The 13,088-nt window shown below is 50.2% G+C and overlaps 1 protein-coding gene across 1 annotated transcript in view; it reads left to right on the top strand.

Annotated features, from left to right (window-relative positions):
- The first annotated feature begins 11,084 nt into the window (after nucleotides 1-11,084).
- The window catches only part of ARX (aristaless related homeobox), an 11,886-nt gene continuing 9,882 nt past the window's right edge, over nucleotides 11,085-13,088 (top strand). The window contains exon 1 of the mRNA XM_034649908.1: nucleotides 11,085-11,547. Within this exon, the coding sequence (XP_034505799.1) occupies nucleotides 11,299-11,547 (249 nt within the window). The 5' untranslated portion in view covers nucleotides 11,085-11,298. The remainder of the gene's footprint in view (nucleotides 11,548-13,088) is intronic.

Here is a 13,088-nt window from a genome sequence, read left to right as displayed (position 1 = left end):
GTGGGGGGGGGGGGGGGGGTTACCCAGTGTGGAGTTAACAGAAGTACATTCAAGTATGGAGCTATTTAAATTAACAAGTTTTGAGGGGGGAAGAAAGCTATAGTGTGTAGATGTTGGCAAGGTTCTAGTAAAACTGGTACATCCGCATATGGCTAGTGGTGGTGTAAATTGGTGCAACCAGTTAGAGAAATGTTTAGCAATATTTCAAAAGAGACATTAAAATGTTCCCATTCTTTAGTCACGAATCCCATTCTTAGGAAAGCAGTTAAAGGAAATCATGCCAAAGAAGAAGTTAGGCGCACCGCGGTTCTCATTATCCTGTTGTTTGTAACAGCAAAAACACTTCAACTAACCCCAATGTCCAATGGGGGGGATGATTAGACAATGATTAAGGCTTTGTATTTGACAAGAACCACAGCTGTTCACCTTTTTTCTCTTCAAGCCCAGATCTTCACACTGCCCCGGGTGCTTGTGTGAAATACAGCACGAGCAACAGTGAGACGCAGTTTAGCTCTGCAGAACCAGAATGAAGTCAGCCCGATGTTTTCTTCACATTAAAAAAAAACTGAGAACAAGCCCCACCTGCCCTCTTTTAGCTCTGCATAAGTCCCCACTCTTTAGCACATTTGCTGTTTACGGTTGCAACTCCTTCACAGTTTTCTTGTCATTTCCAAAATGTTTTCTTCCCTGAAGTTGTGCGTAAGCTTATGGCATTCAGGATGCCCGCCAGGACTCTGAAAGGCGCTGGGGCCTCCCTTCCTCCCACACCAGCGGGACAGAGGCCAAATCACAACTTTGCCAACTGGGAAGCCTCGTCCAGAGATGACCTATAATTATAAGAAATATATCAAATAGGGATTATCTGTATTGGGGTCAAGCTGCATTTCTCCAGTGAGCTGTGTTGTGAGAGAGAGAGCCTTCTTTCCTGGCCAATGCCCAGCTCCACAAGCTGCTCACAAACTCTATGCACAGAGTAGAATCCGTTCTCAAAGTTTTGTGTGAAGGGCCCACGAGGGCTGTTTGGAAACACTCACCACTGCAGGGGCTGCCAGTTTTGAGGATGGTGCGAGGTAGGACAATGATCAACATGACTGAACGATGACGGTATCAGAACAATATACCAAATGCTTTTGAGAGTTAAAATGTTCCCTGCCTGATGGCGGCGTGTTCCATATAATTATTTTCTTTGTGTGGTTATTGCAATTTTTAAATTGTCTTTTATTACAAATTGTGTTTACAACATAGGTGACCTCCTTTTTCTACATGTTCTGTTACTTCCAGGTAGTGATGATCTGCATGTGTGGATATGGGATACATCTCTTTCTTGTATATTATCTCTTTTTCCCCTTAGTTTTATCTTTAAGCTTTTGAAAAAGCCACCTTGTTTTCTATGAAAACTCTTTTTATCGAAGGTAGCTGAAGGCAGAAAGGCGGTGGACTCACGAGTCCTAAATTGTAGTGTCCCGCCTGCCACTCGCAAGCTATGTGACTGTGGACAAGTCAGTTCATTTCTCTCTGGCCCTCAAGTTCCTCACCTGTAAAATGGACAAGATTTACAGAGGTCAGGGCTGCTGATGTGAGTCAGATCATGGGGTTCACATCCTGGCTCGGGTTCTGTGACTGTGGGCAAACTACTCCTTCCTGTGTCTCTTGGGTGACCAACCACGCCAGTGAGCCCTGGGGTTGAGGGGCTGGCTGGGCCACAGGTCTTTCCGTGTGAAAACCAGGCAATCCAGGGGAAAACTGGGACCAGCCAGTCACACCTTCCATGCCTCGGTTCCCTCCTCTGTAAAAGAGGGATTATAATAGAACCTTCTTCAGGAAACTAATTAGTCAATGTGAAAAGCACTCAGGACAACGGCTGGCTGGTGCACAGTCAAGGCCCAATGTGTCAGCTATTATTCTCAGGATGGTCCTCCCCAAGGTGTCTTCTGTCTTCTCTCTTCCACCCCCTCATTCACTATGTCACCATCTCCCTTTCTCCTCTCTTCTGTTTAATAGCTGAAAGTCTTAAATATGAGCATAGTTAGTATTAAACCCGACATGCTGTGAAATCCTTTGTTTCACTTACCACTACAGACAAGACCAATGATGCCTTCAAAATGTTTTTAAGCAATTTAATATAGCTCTCATTGGAATGTCACAATTTTCAAAGTTATGGTTCAATCTCCCTTTAGTGTAATGCAATAAAAAGGTTACTCTGATGTCGTTTCCTTTATATAAATAACATCAAAATGCTTCAACCCAAAAGCTGAAGAAGAACCGAGGTGGGTGAGGAGAAGCAGGCAAGAGCTGGTCCATGATGAGATCAATGGGCAGCATTCCCCCCCCCAGGGGGGCAGGTCTCCTCTCCTGTCTTCCATAAAACATTCTGGGTGAGAAATTTTTGCGTTCTGTGCTATGGGAGCCAGGCCTGGCTGATGGGGTGCTTGGAGGGTGGGGGGAGTTGTGGAGGGGGTGCCTGAGAATGAACAATGCAGGTGAGCCTCCACCAATGAGGCCCACCCAAGAGGAAACTGGGAGCCCAGAGACACTTGCTGCAGACAGGCCTTGCAGAGAAAGGAGAGTCTCAGAACAACTCTCTCTTCTGCCTTTTCTCTCCCTATCCTGTGATGCCTAATATCTAAGTGGGCCATAGTTTGAGGGGAGATCAATGGAAGTGGGTGAAAGAAAGGACAGGCATTTTCTTTAATGATTAGTCCCTTTTGCAGTTGGCAGAGAGTTAAAAGCCCTTTCTGGATATTTTTGCCTGGGGCCCCAGAATTCCAATCAGCCAGTCTTTGTTTATAACTCTGTATAGGGTATATACCACACTACCCCCAAAACCAGGCCTGTATATGAAAGAAAGAGAGAGAGAGAGAGAGAGAGAGAGAGAGAGAGAGAGAGAGAAAGAAAGAAAGAAAGAAAGAAAGAAAGAAAGAAAGAAAGAAAAAGGAAGGAAGGAAGGAAAGAAGGAAGGAAGAAAAAGAAAGGGAGAAAGGAAGGGGGAGAAAAACAAGCTGGCCTGGAATTGATTCCCCAGTGTGGAAGACTGTCAGCAACTGCGTTTCCTATTTGTACTATTTAAAAGATAGTGCTGGTGGTCACTTCATTTCTCAGAAAAGGGAAATTTTACACCTGTTAGATTATAGTCTTGGAGCTATTAGAGAGAACATACAGTGACAGATAACACCAACTCTCTATTATCCATGAAAAGAAATAAGTAAAAATCACTCCTAGGTCTCAAAGTCACTTGAACTGGAGGTTTCAATCTTTCTAGCCTTTTTGGGATTCTCTGAGCAGAACACATTGGTTTTAATTTCTTCTTAGGGCCTTGCCAGCCTTAAATTGCGCGAGTAATAAACAATGAAATGGCCCCAATAGCAGTCAAGGGGGAACTGAGGAAAGAAAATGAGGCCCAGATAAGAAAGGAGGGGAACGGAGGGGAGAACGGAGGGGAGACCAATCAGCGCCCACCCTCATGAGAATGAAAAATCAATTGTCATTTGCCCAAATAAAATACCCTCTCCCCTCCCACAGCCATCATGCAATAATTCACCGGTGCAGAACGATTACTAAGCCGCTCCCGGGTGCCGGAACCTGTGCTAAGACCCGCAAAGTCTCGAGCGCGGGAAAGAATGTGATACTCAGAGGCATGCAACACAACATTTCAGGCGATTGTGGGAAATCTACGACTTGCCACTCAAAAAAAAAAAAAAAAATCTGGGATCTGCTCACTGAATCCCCAAAGAAAAACTGCCAAGGCTCACTTTGGGTGCATTTGCATCTGGGCAGCTTGTTTTGCTCGCCTCCCCGCTTTACTGCCCCGGAGTCTCCGCGCGCAGCCAGCACCGCGGCGGTTCTCGAGGGCCGGGCGGTGCCGGGGCCGCGGGCTCGGCGCGCCTCTCCCCGCAGGCCACCTCCGCGCCCGCGCCCTCTCGCGGGCGTCCTTCCGGCTCCCCGCGCTGACCGCCCACCCGCCCCCCGCGCCCCACGCCCCGCCGCCAATCGTCGGCGCCAGCGGGCTCAGCTGCCCCCGGTCCCCGAGAGCCCGGAGGCGACACGACGTGGGGGCGCCTCCTTCCCGACGGGGAAACCGAGGCCGCCCGGGCCGAGAGGGGCCGGGGCGCGCGAGGAGGCGAAGTCGCCGCCGGCGGGCCCTGCCTCCACCGCCCCAAGAGGCCCCTAGGCCGTGAGGGTCGCCCCTCTCCGCTACCGCCGCCCTCCTCGCAGCTGGGGAGCCGCCCTCCTTCTCCCCAAGATGCAGAGTGTCCCCGAAACGGATCCCGAGGGGCTGGAAAGTCCAAGGGCAGAAGGGGGGCTGCTGGGGGGAGGACGCGACTGCCCCAGATTCGGAGGAGACGCCTGTCAGCGCGTGGAATGCAAGCCCTTTTGCGCGGTTATTTTTATTCCGGGGCCTTTCTTCCTCGTCCTCGTCCTCCTCCTCTATTTTTTCCCCTTCTGTTCAGCTATTTGTGTTTTCTGATCGGGTAAGTGATTTGCGGCAGGAAATTAGATATCTTTATTCCAGAGGCACTGTGCTTCTCACGGTATCTATTGCACAGCCGTCTCTGTCTTAGTTGCGGGCTGTTTTTTACTTGCAGGTTATTTTGTGACGAAGGGAACAGAACGCGGCTCGGCTTTGGCATCCTTCCTCCTCCTTTCAACACAATGCAACTCTCAATTAAACACGGGGACACCCACGCCTCCCTTCCTACAGGACCCCTTCCATCTGCTCCCCCCACTCTGAAATACCAGTCTTTTCTGGGCAGGGAAAGCCTCGTGTTGAACTTCACAATTATCGAGACACATCGCAAAATAACAGACTCTAAAGAGCCGTTATCACTCCTATTTTTGGACCTTCCTTTCTAGGCCTTACCTATTAAATGTTTTGGTAGCCTTAGCAAGACTTTAAAATCCTGCAGGACTGAGTACATGAATATGCAGACACTCCACGTCTTGAGAAGCTCGATTTGTGTTTTTCTGATTGATGGGTGAGGCTTAACACACTAGTGTAAAAGAAATAAGTTATGGATTGATTTGAACCGATAATTTTTCATCTTTGTAAAGTCTTCATTAGTAACTTTCCACCAGAGGCTCTAAGAGCTTCAAGAAAACTCATCACTTCTAGGTTGACCAAGTCCAAGGGGGATGGACAGGAACCCTGCTTCTCTTTTGTCTGTTTCTGGCCAGACCAAGTGGGAGTCGGTGATTTGTGAGTAGTGGAGAGTGGTGGAATCTGGGGTTGACGATTTCCTGATGCAGATGCTGCGGGAGGGAGGTGGTGCCTGGGGGAGGTGGGGCAGGGCGGTGACCAGATTCCCGGAGAGTGAGAAAGTAGGGGGCCATCAAGTCAGAGGCGGGGACGGAGTCAGAAGGTGGAGGGATCATGAAGACAAAGTGGGGGAACCATTGAGGCAAAAACTGGAGAATCCTAGAATCCGAAGGTGAGGTATTCTAGACTCAGAAGGTGGGAGGGGATCATAGAGCCAGAATGTGGGGGTGCCACAGAGACCGACTGTCAATAAAAGAAATATTAGAGTAGCTACCTTCAGATGACCACTCACTAGGGACTGAGGAACCTGAGGGCGCTGGCGGCTGGGACTCCATGAACACCCCCAAGAGACAGCGGATTCAGATCGCAGGCTGGTGTTGCAGCCTCGGCACGCTTGCCTCCGCCCCACCCCCAATTATTCCACTTCTCGGGCCAGTGTTTCCTGAGGTTCTCCAGCAAGAATCCACCCAGCAATTATCTCCCCTCTCGCGCGCATGGGGGGACATTAACCACGAACGCGCTGGAGAAGAAAGGTACAGATGGGTCTTTTATTGCACACTTGGAAATGTTTCCAAGGCTTTTGTTTTCTTCCCCCATTCATTCCTGCAGTATCACTAGGATCTGCCAACTTCAGTGCCCAGAGGCTGCGGCGGAAGGGCCCGGCCCACCCGGAGACCCCGCTAGGGGGCGCGCTCTGGCCGTGGCGCGGAGCCCAGCCCGAGAGGGGGGCTCCGCTGCGAGGACGCCGACAGCGGGGGTCGGCATGGGCCTCCGGACTGACGCCGGCTTTGGGTCCCTCGCTGCCCCCGGCATGAGCGCCAACCGGCGCCCGCTACACACACCCCAAGTCCGGGGGCGCCAGGAGCAGCAGCTACAGAATAACGCCGGCTGCACCGGGGACGCCTCGACCCCGGACGCACCCAGGGTCCCGCCGTCCAGCGGCGTTGGAGAGGAGAAACCAGATGGCGACAATTACAGGGCGCCGAAAAGTTTCCCTTTCTGGTCTGGAAACGTGGGGAACGGTGCGGCAGGAGATGGGGGGAGGGGTCCCTCCGAGGGACTGAGGGTGAGAGCCCAAACACTTGCTTCTCGCCCCAGGGAAGGGGGGACCTCCCGCTCCTCCCCAGCCCCCTCCGCCTTCCGAGGGCAGACGTGAGCTGCTACCAGCAGGCCTGGCTTTGTGCAGAGAGCAAGGCTAGAAAAAGCCTCGGATGGCCGCCTGAGGGGATGATTGCGGTGGGGGTGGGGTCTGTTTTCTCTCTAGTTCTCGCTCCCCACCCCCTTCCCTGCCTGCCGCAGGGTAACCAGAAGTGGCAAAGTTTGCAAATAAGGGGAGCTGTCCTAAAGCAGTGATCACACCCACACGTCCGTACCTTGAGGGCTCGGCCGCTGTCCTCCGGACGCTTCCGAAAGCTCTGCTTCCCAACAAACCTCTCCCAGCTGAGCCCTGTTGATGGAACCCAGGGTTCAGGCGGACTACACGGAGAAGGGGGAGGGCGGTAGGAAACACCAAGGAGTCTTCCCTAGAAATCCAAGTTGTCAGTCCCTTTGGACCTTTCCACGAGCTGTTCTTCTGAAAACACATCAACAAACACCGTCCACAGGCAGATCCCTGCAGCCTTGGGGAGAACTGGGGCAGGGGTTGGGAGTGGAGGGCAACCAGGGGGCAGAGAAGGCGAGGGACCAAGTGCTAGGCAAGGGGATTATGTTCTATTTCCTCCTATTATCAGACTTCCAGAAGAGGAGACCACGATTAGTGCATAAAATATATACCCCGAAGTGGGTAAGACTCTGAAGGCAGCCTTTGAGGTTAACCTTGACTGGTTGGAGTTAAAGGGGGTGGGGGATGAGGCAAATATTTCTGTTTGTGCCCTCCAGCTCTTCCCAGCACCGGCTGTCAATCCCTACGCTTGTTATCCTCACAAGGCTTCAGTTTGTTTGCCTGATCTCAGCAAGGTTTTCTTCCACAAGTAGAACTATAATTGCTATAATTCTACTGTATCATTTGGATCATTGCAGTATTGTTGTTTTCTCTCCCTCTTTCTCTCCTCCTAACACTGCAATAACGCGCTCCAGTGTTAAATTAGCAGGTTGCGGAAGACCATAAATGAATGAAAGTTTGTTTAAAAAAAAAAAAGAAAGAAAATAAATAAATAAAACAGCAAAATGACTTGGCAGAGGGGATATCACATCACAGAGAATCCTTGAGTGTAATCAGGACTTATTGTCTTCCCTTCCAATGGCTTCCAAATTGGTCGCCAGACTCTAGTGAAGTTTATTTCTATTGTTTAAATATATGTTTTGAAGAGGTTGAGCGTAATTTAAGGGGACCTGAGTGTCCGGTGAGGCTGGAAGCCCATCACTGCTTTATTTATCTATGTGTATATTGCACAGTAAATTAAAACATCTCAAATGAAAAGTGTGCACGGTTAACTCTCTTCCAAACATTCCCCCCCAGATAATGACATTTACTGCCACCCCCTTATCCGGCATTTCTTGCAAATATAATTTTGAAACTGTAATGTAGAATTAGTTTTCACCCCGGAAAAGAAAGGAGTTTCTTCCATCCACCTCTTCTAGGTAATTATTATTTCCAGTCCTGGGGACAAGCCTCATCTTTCACCATAAACAACAGTTTAAACACTTCTGACCCTCACTTCTGGCCATAAACGTCATTTTTATTTCAGTGATTGATTGTAAAGGCAGATTAACTGCAAACTATTGTTTTCTAGGCAGCCCACGGAAAATAAAAAAACAACAGTTACAGACCCCAAAGACTAGAGGAGCCAGGAGTTGTGTACAAACGTGAATATTATTATCACTAAAATGAAATTAATTTGATCAGTGGGAAAAAGAAAGTGAAATGAAAAGAAAGTGAAGTATCATTTTGCTGACAGTAAATATGAGGTTGGCTAACCTAAAAGTTTTTATACATATCCTATAGCCCAATTCTTACAAGTCTACCTACTCAACAAACCAATTAAATTCTTCCTAGATATTAGAAGTATCATTTTTGTTTTCTAAAATAACGAATAGGAAGGATGCCTGGCTGGCTCAGTCCATAGAGCATGCGACTCTTGATCTCCCGTCATGAGTTCAAGCCCCATGTTGGGTGTAGAGCTTACCTTAAAAAAATAGAATTAACAAATAGGATAGCACATACATCCTAAACCCATATTCTGGTTAGACACTATGGGGACGCCAGCAGGTTCTGTCTCCCAGTTGGTATGCTGGAAAAGTTTTCTGTTGTTGTGTTTTAATTTACTCTTTTAGGAATAGCAAGAGTCAATTGTAGATTTTGAAGTTGGTATTGAATTGTGACAAAGATCATCTCAGGGCTGCTGGGTTTAAAGTGAACTGGGTCGGGCCCTTCTCCCCAAAGTGAATAGACGTGCCTTCCTAATAGCGTCCTCACTGGGGAAGACTGATTAGAAATACCAAAAATAAACAAAATAACCAAGCTAGTGTTTTCAAACAGGTTTCCCAAAGAAACACATTATATTCCATTAATAGAATTCGATTTAATTCCAGGGGTCATTAAGTCAGAATCAGAAATTCTATGTTAACCTCCTCTTTTTACAGTGGATGATTAAAATTAGAATACACCCCAGCAGAAAGTCCGACTTCTTTTTTAAAAAAGGAGAACAGCTGCAGAAGGGGGAGGAGGGAGACAGAAGCAAAGAAATCTTCCACTGAGAGAGTTGAAACCCTGTTAGGCTCTCAGAAATGATTTGTGCGTTTGTGTCTCTTTTTGTTTAACGCGATCTTTTTTGGACTCAATTTTCAGCCCACTCCCTGCGTGTGCGGAGCCGACTCTGAAGTCACGGAGCCACCCAGCAGCCGGGTCTTGTGGATTTCCGACGCAGGGCCCGGCGGGAAGGGAAAGTGCCTCTGTTTCTCCCAGCGACCAGCCGCAGGGACACCCGCGAGGGTCCGCGGCTGGAGGCTTGGAGCAGACGGACGCGTCTTTACAGCTGCGTTGAGACCCGCTTGCCGCTTGCCGGGAGTGGGCTCTCGGGGCTGGGAAGGGAATCAACACGCAGAATGTTAGGTGAAAGCTGAATGGGACAGTATAAAAACTGGAACTGTTGGTGAGGATGGAAAAAGGAAGAATGCAGGAAAGGCAGGAGAAGATCCCAGGTGACTTGGATCAGCAGACAGGGCTTAAAAGAAAATCAAAATGTCAGAGATAGCTCGGGGACTCCTCCATCCCCCAGCCCCATCATCCAAGGGTAGGAAAAACTGGTGAGAATCAAACTAAAAAAACAGAAAGAGAGAGGGACACAGAGAGACATCTTTTCCCTCTTGCCTCTAATAGCAGTAGTAATATCAGCATTAGTATTAACATTATTAATGTACCTGCTCCCAACCCTTCATCCCCCTCAAGTCGTGTCTCGAATACTCCTGCCAAGCCAGCCCTATCTTTTGGCCACCCACCCACCAGCATCCAAGAGTTATGCAGATGTTTATGGCTGAAGAAAAAAAAAATCCCTGTTATGCATCCTTGTATTTTTAAATACTGACTGTAAGTGATTCAAGTATAATTCTTTGTAAAACGCTTTTCTCTTTGACACATTGAAGGGGTTGACACAGGAAAACCCGGCGTGGATTTCCCCTTCCCGACCCCTCTCCCACCCACCACCCACGCCCCCACCCTGCCATTCTCGGGGCCCCTGGCCGTCCCTTGAGCCCTGCACCCAGGCAAGGAGGGCGTCCGTGCTAGCCCCTCCAGGCTTGGCTCAACTTCAGTCCCAGTTGGTCTCGATTCTCAGCGCTGGACGCGCAGGAAGTTGTTTGGTAAGAAACGCGTTCAACCACAGGCTCATTCTCTTACCTTTGCTAATGGGAGTCAGGCCCTAAGAATTCAGAATTTTAGGCGCTTACACTTGGTGGAAGCCGAACCTGGGTCCTTCCCACCCGGGAGCACTCAGGGCCCCCAGAGATCTGCTCCCTGCACGAGATTCGAGAGTGTCCAGCCTCGGGATGACAGCCTAACTAATGGAGGCGAACTTGGGGGAAGAAGAGAGAAGCGAGTCTGGGGAGGTGGGGGAGGCTCCCAGACTCCGCAGTTGACATTCGCCTGTCCCGTTCTGCCCTGCAGGTGCTCTAGTAAAGGCCAGGAGCCTTTGGCAGAGCTTTGTCCTCAAGGGGACTTTTTCCGGAGTTCAAAACGGAGATGAGAGAGGTTGGGGGACGCTACCAACCCGAGAGCAACCTCCCGGCTCAGGGTGAAGACTGACAGCTCAAGGCGTCGGGCCACAGGAGAAAAGTGAACGCCCAAACAGCAACTGTTTGCTTTCGGCCATCACCCTGACACTTCGGAGGCCCAGCCGGCCTAAAAAGCACTGCGACTGGGCGCCACTGAGATCAAGGCGCTGTCCTGGGAGCGCAGCGCTGGCTTTGCAAAGTACTAAGTCGGTCTGAACGCGAGCCCCAAGGCCTCGCCTCTAGGAAGCGAGGTCCTCTGGTTGGTGGAAGGGGCGCACATCGCCCAAGTGGCACCCCACAGGCCTGACATCAGAATGAGCTAGAGCTTTGGGCCAGCCCTGATGGGTTAAAGGGGAATCTACAGGAAGAAGATGGAGAACTTAAAAAATTGTTAGTTAAAAACAGACAAACAAACAAAATGGTTCGTGTGAGTGCCCGCTGTCCCCTTATCCTCCGGGCCCCCCACCCCGCCGGTCTTTCTGGACTCCAGTCCAGGCTTTGCTCTGAGCCCGCAGCCCGGCACAGCCCGGCCTTTGGAGAGAGCCAATCAGAGGGCGCCTCTCAGCACGTGGAGGAGAGAGACTCCAGAGCTCGCGCCCGCCGCTCACTACACTTGTTACTGCTTGTCCTGAGCGCGGAGAGGGCGAGCTCGGGCTGCGGGCAGGGCGGGAGCTAGCAGCCAGCAACCAAGAGAGGCAGAGAGGCACAGAGATCGCAGTAATATCCATTATAACCAGCCATCTAACCCCACTCCCCAACACACACCCATCCATCCCACCCTCCAGGAGAGGCAGCCAGCGGCCCCGCTCTCTGCGTCCACGGAAAAACCCCCAGCCATGAGCAATCAGTACCAGGAGGAGGGCTGCTCCGAGAGGCCCGAGTGCAAAAGTAAATCTCCAACTTTGCTCTCCTCCTACTGCATCGACAGCATCCTGGGCCGAAGGAGCCCGTGCAAGATGCGGCTGTTGGGAGCCGCGCAGAGCTTGCCCGCCCCACTGGCCAGCCGCGCGGACCAGGAAAAGGCCATGCAAGGTAAGGTTGCGCCCGCCAGGCACCTGCAAAGAGCGCTGGGCACTGGTTTGGATGTTTGATGTTCGGGGGCCAGGGGCCTGGGGTTATCAAGCTGGAGATGGAAGAAAGAGAGAGAACAACTCTGAGGCCTGGTGCCTCAAAGAGCGGCAAACATCTCGCCAGGGGCTGTCTCTCCCTTTCTCTCGGCTTCCTGAAGCACAGGCCAAGCTTCGCTTTGGCGGGGGCGGGGGGGGGATGCTTAGATTTTCGGAATTGGTCTTTAAATCTTTTAAATGCTCCCTTTGGTGGCCTTGGGGGTGCTCTGAAGAGGGGCGACAGGTCAGAAACAGCAGGTGCCGGGTGGACCCTTGTAACAACAACTTGAAGACAAGAACCCCTAAAGCTGTGAATAGGGGTCCCCAGGTAGAATGAGCCTTGGTCTTTCCTCTTTGGAAGATTTCTTTATATGCGGTGTTCTCTCCACCTCCCCCCTTTCTTTCTTTTTTTAATTGTAGATTACTTGTGACCTTTTAAACCCAAGCTTTGCAGAAAACATCTCCCTGGGATTACCCAAATGCTCCTTATTGTATTTGAAATGTATGAAATGTGCGGCTTCTGGGTGCTATTTTTTTTTCTCTGCTGTGTTATTTTTTAAAATAGAGTTGAAATATTTAAAAGGTTTTGGGGTTTTTTTCTAAAATTAAAAATTCCAAAACAACCGTCGTTTTGCCCCGAACCTGTTACACTCAAGTTTCGCCTTGAGCTGCCCGCAGAAGTATCACAGGGAAAGAATTGTTGATTTCTTTTAAAATCCGAAAACCAGCGGTCCAACCGCAGCGCCACTTGGAAGACAGGAGCAGATGGCGGAGAAGGGGTCGTTTAAAATAAAACTGACTTTTTCCTTTTCCTTTTTTAGCCTGCAGTGGCACCTGTGCCAGGCGCTTCCTCGAAGGGAAAGAGCGGCCTGTGCCTGTTGTACCCCCTTCTGCCCCCTCCCAGGCCTTTCCGAGCCCATTTTCTCCAGGACGATTTTTCTTTGCCTTTCTGTGCAAGGAGCCCCCTCCCCCTCCCGCTGCGGGCTGTTGGGGCATGGCCCGCGCTCAGGGCCACTGGGCTGCTTCCTCAGCCCCCGCAGGGGTCGCCCACGGGCAGCGCCCCTCTCGCTGGCCTGGGCCTGCGTGGCAGAGCCGCGGGTAGAGGTCGTGCGCAAAGTTTTCAGGGTGGTGGTGATTTTTTTAAAAGTTGTTGAATGTTTTTAGATTCTTCCCTGCCCTGAAATGAGGAAGGAAAAAAGAGAGAGCGCAAAGGGAAAGAAAAAGAAAGGAAGAAAGGAGGAGGAGAGTGAGCGGGGAAAGCTCACAAAAAGAGAAAGGAATGAAGGGGGAGAGGCGAAAGATGAGGAAGGAAAGGAAGAGACGGATAGGGAAGGAAAGAGAAAAAGAGAAGGAAAATAAAAATGAAAGGAAGAGAGGGAAAGAAAGGTAAAGGAAGGAAGAAATGAAATGAAGGGAAGAGTGGGAGAGGGACGGAGGTGGACAGAAGAAAAAAAGAGAAGGAAAGAGAAAGGGAAAGACATAAAGAAAAAGAAAAGGCCATAAAAGTAGGGAAGGAGGGG

The sequence above is a fragment of the Ailuropoda melanoleuca genome, chromosome X, assembly GCF_002007445.2.
Source record: "Ailuropoda melanoleuca isolate Jingjing chromosome X, ASM200744v2, whole genome shotgun sequence".
In the NCBI taxonomy this organism is placed as follows: Eukaryota; Metazoa; Chordata; class Mammalia; order Carnivora; family Ursidae; genus Ailuropoda; species Ailuropoda melanoleuca.
The sequence above is the reverse complement of the archived record's forward strand: the minus strand, read 5'-3'. Positions and strand labels throughout refer to the sequence as shown.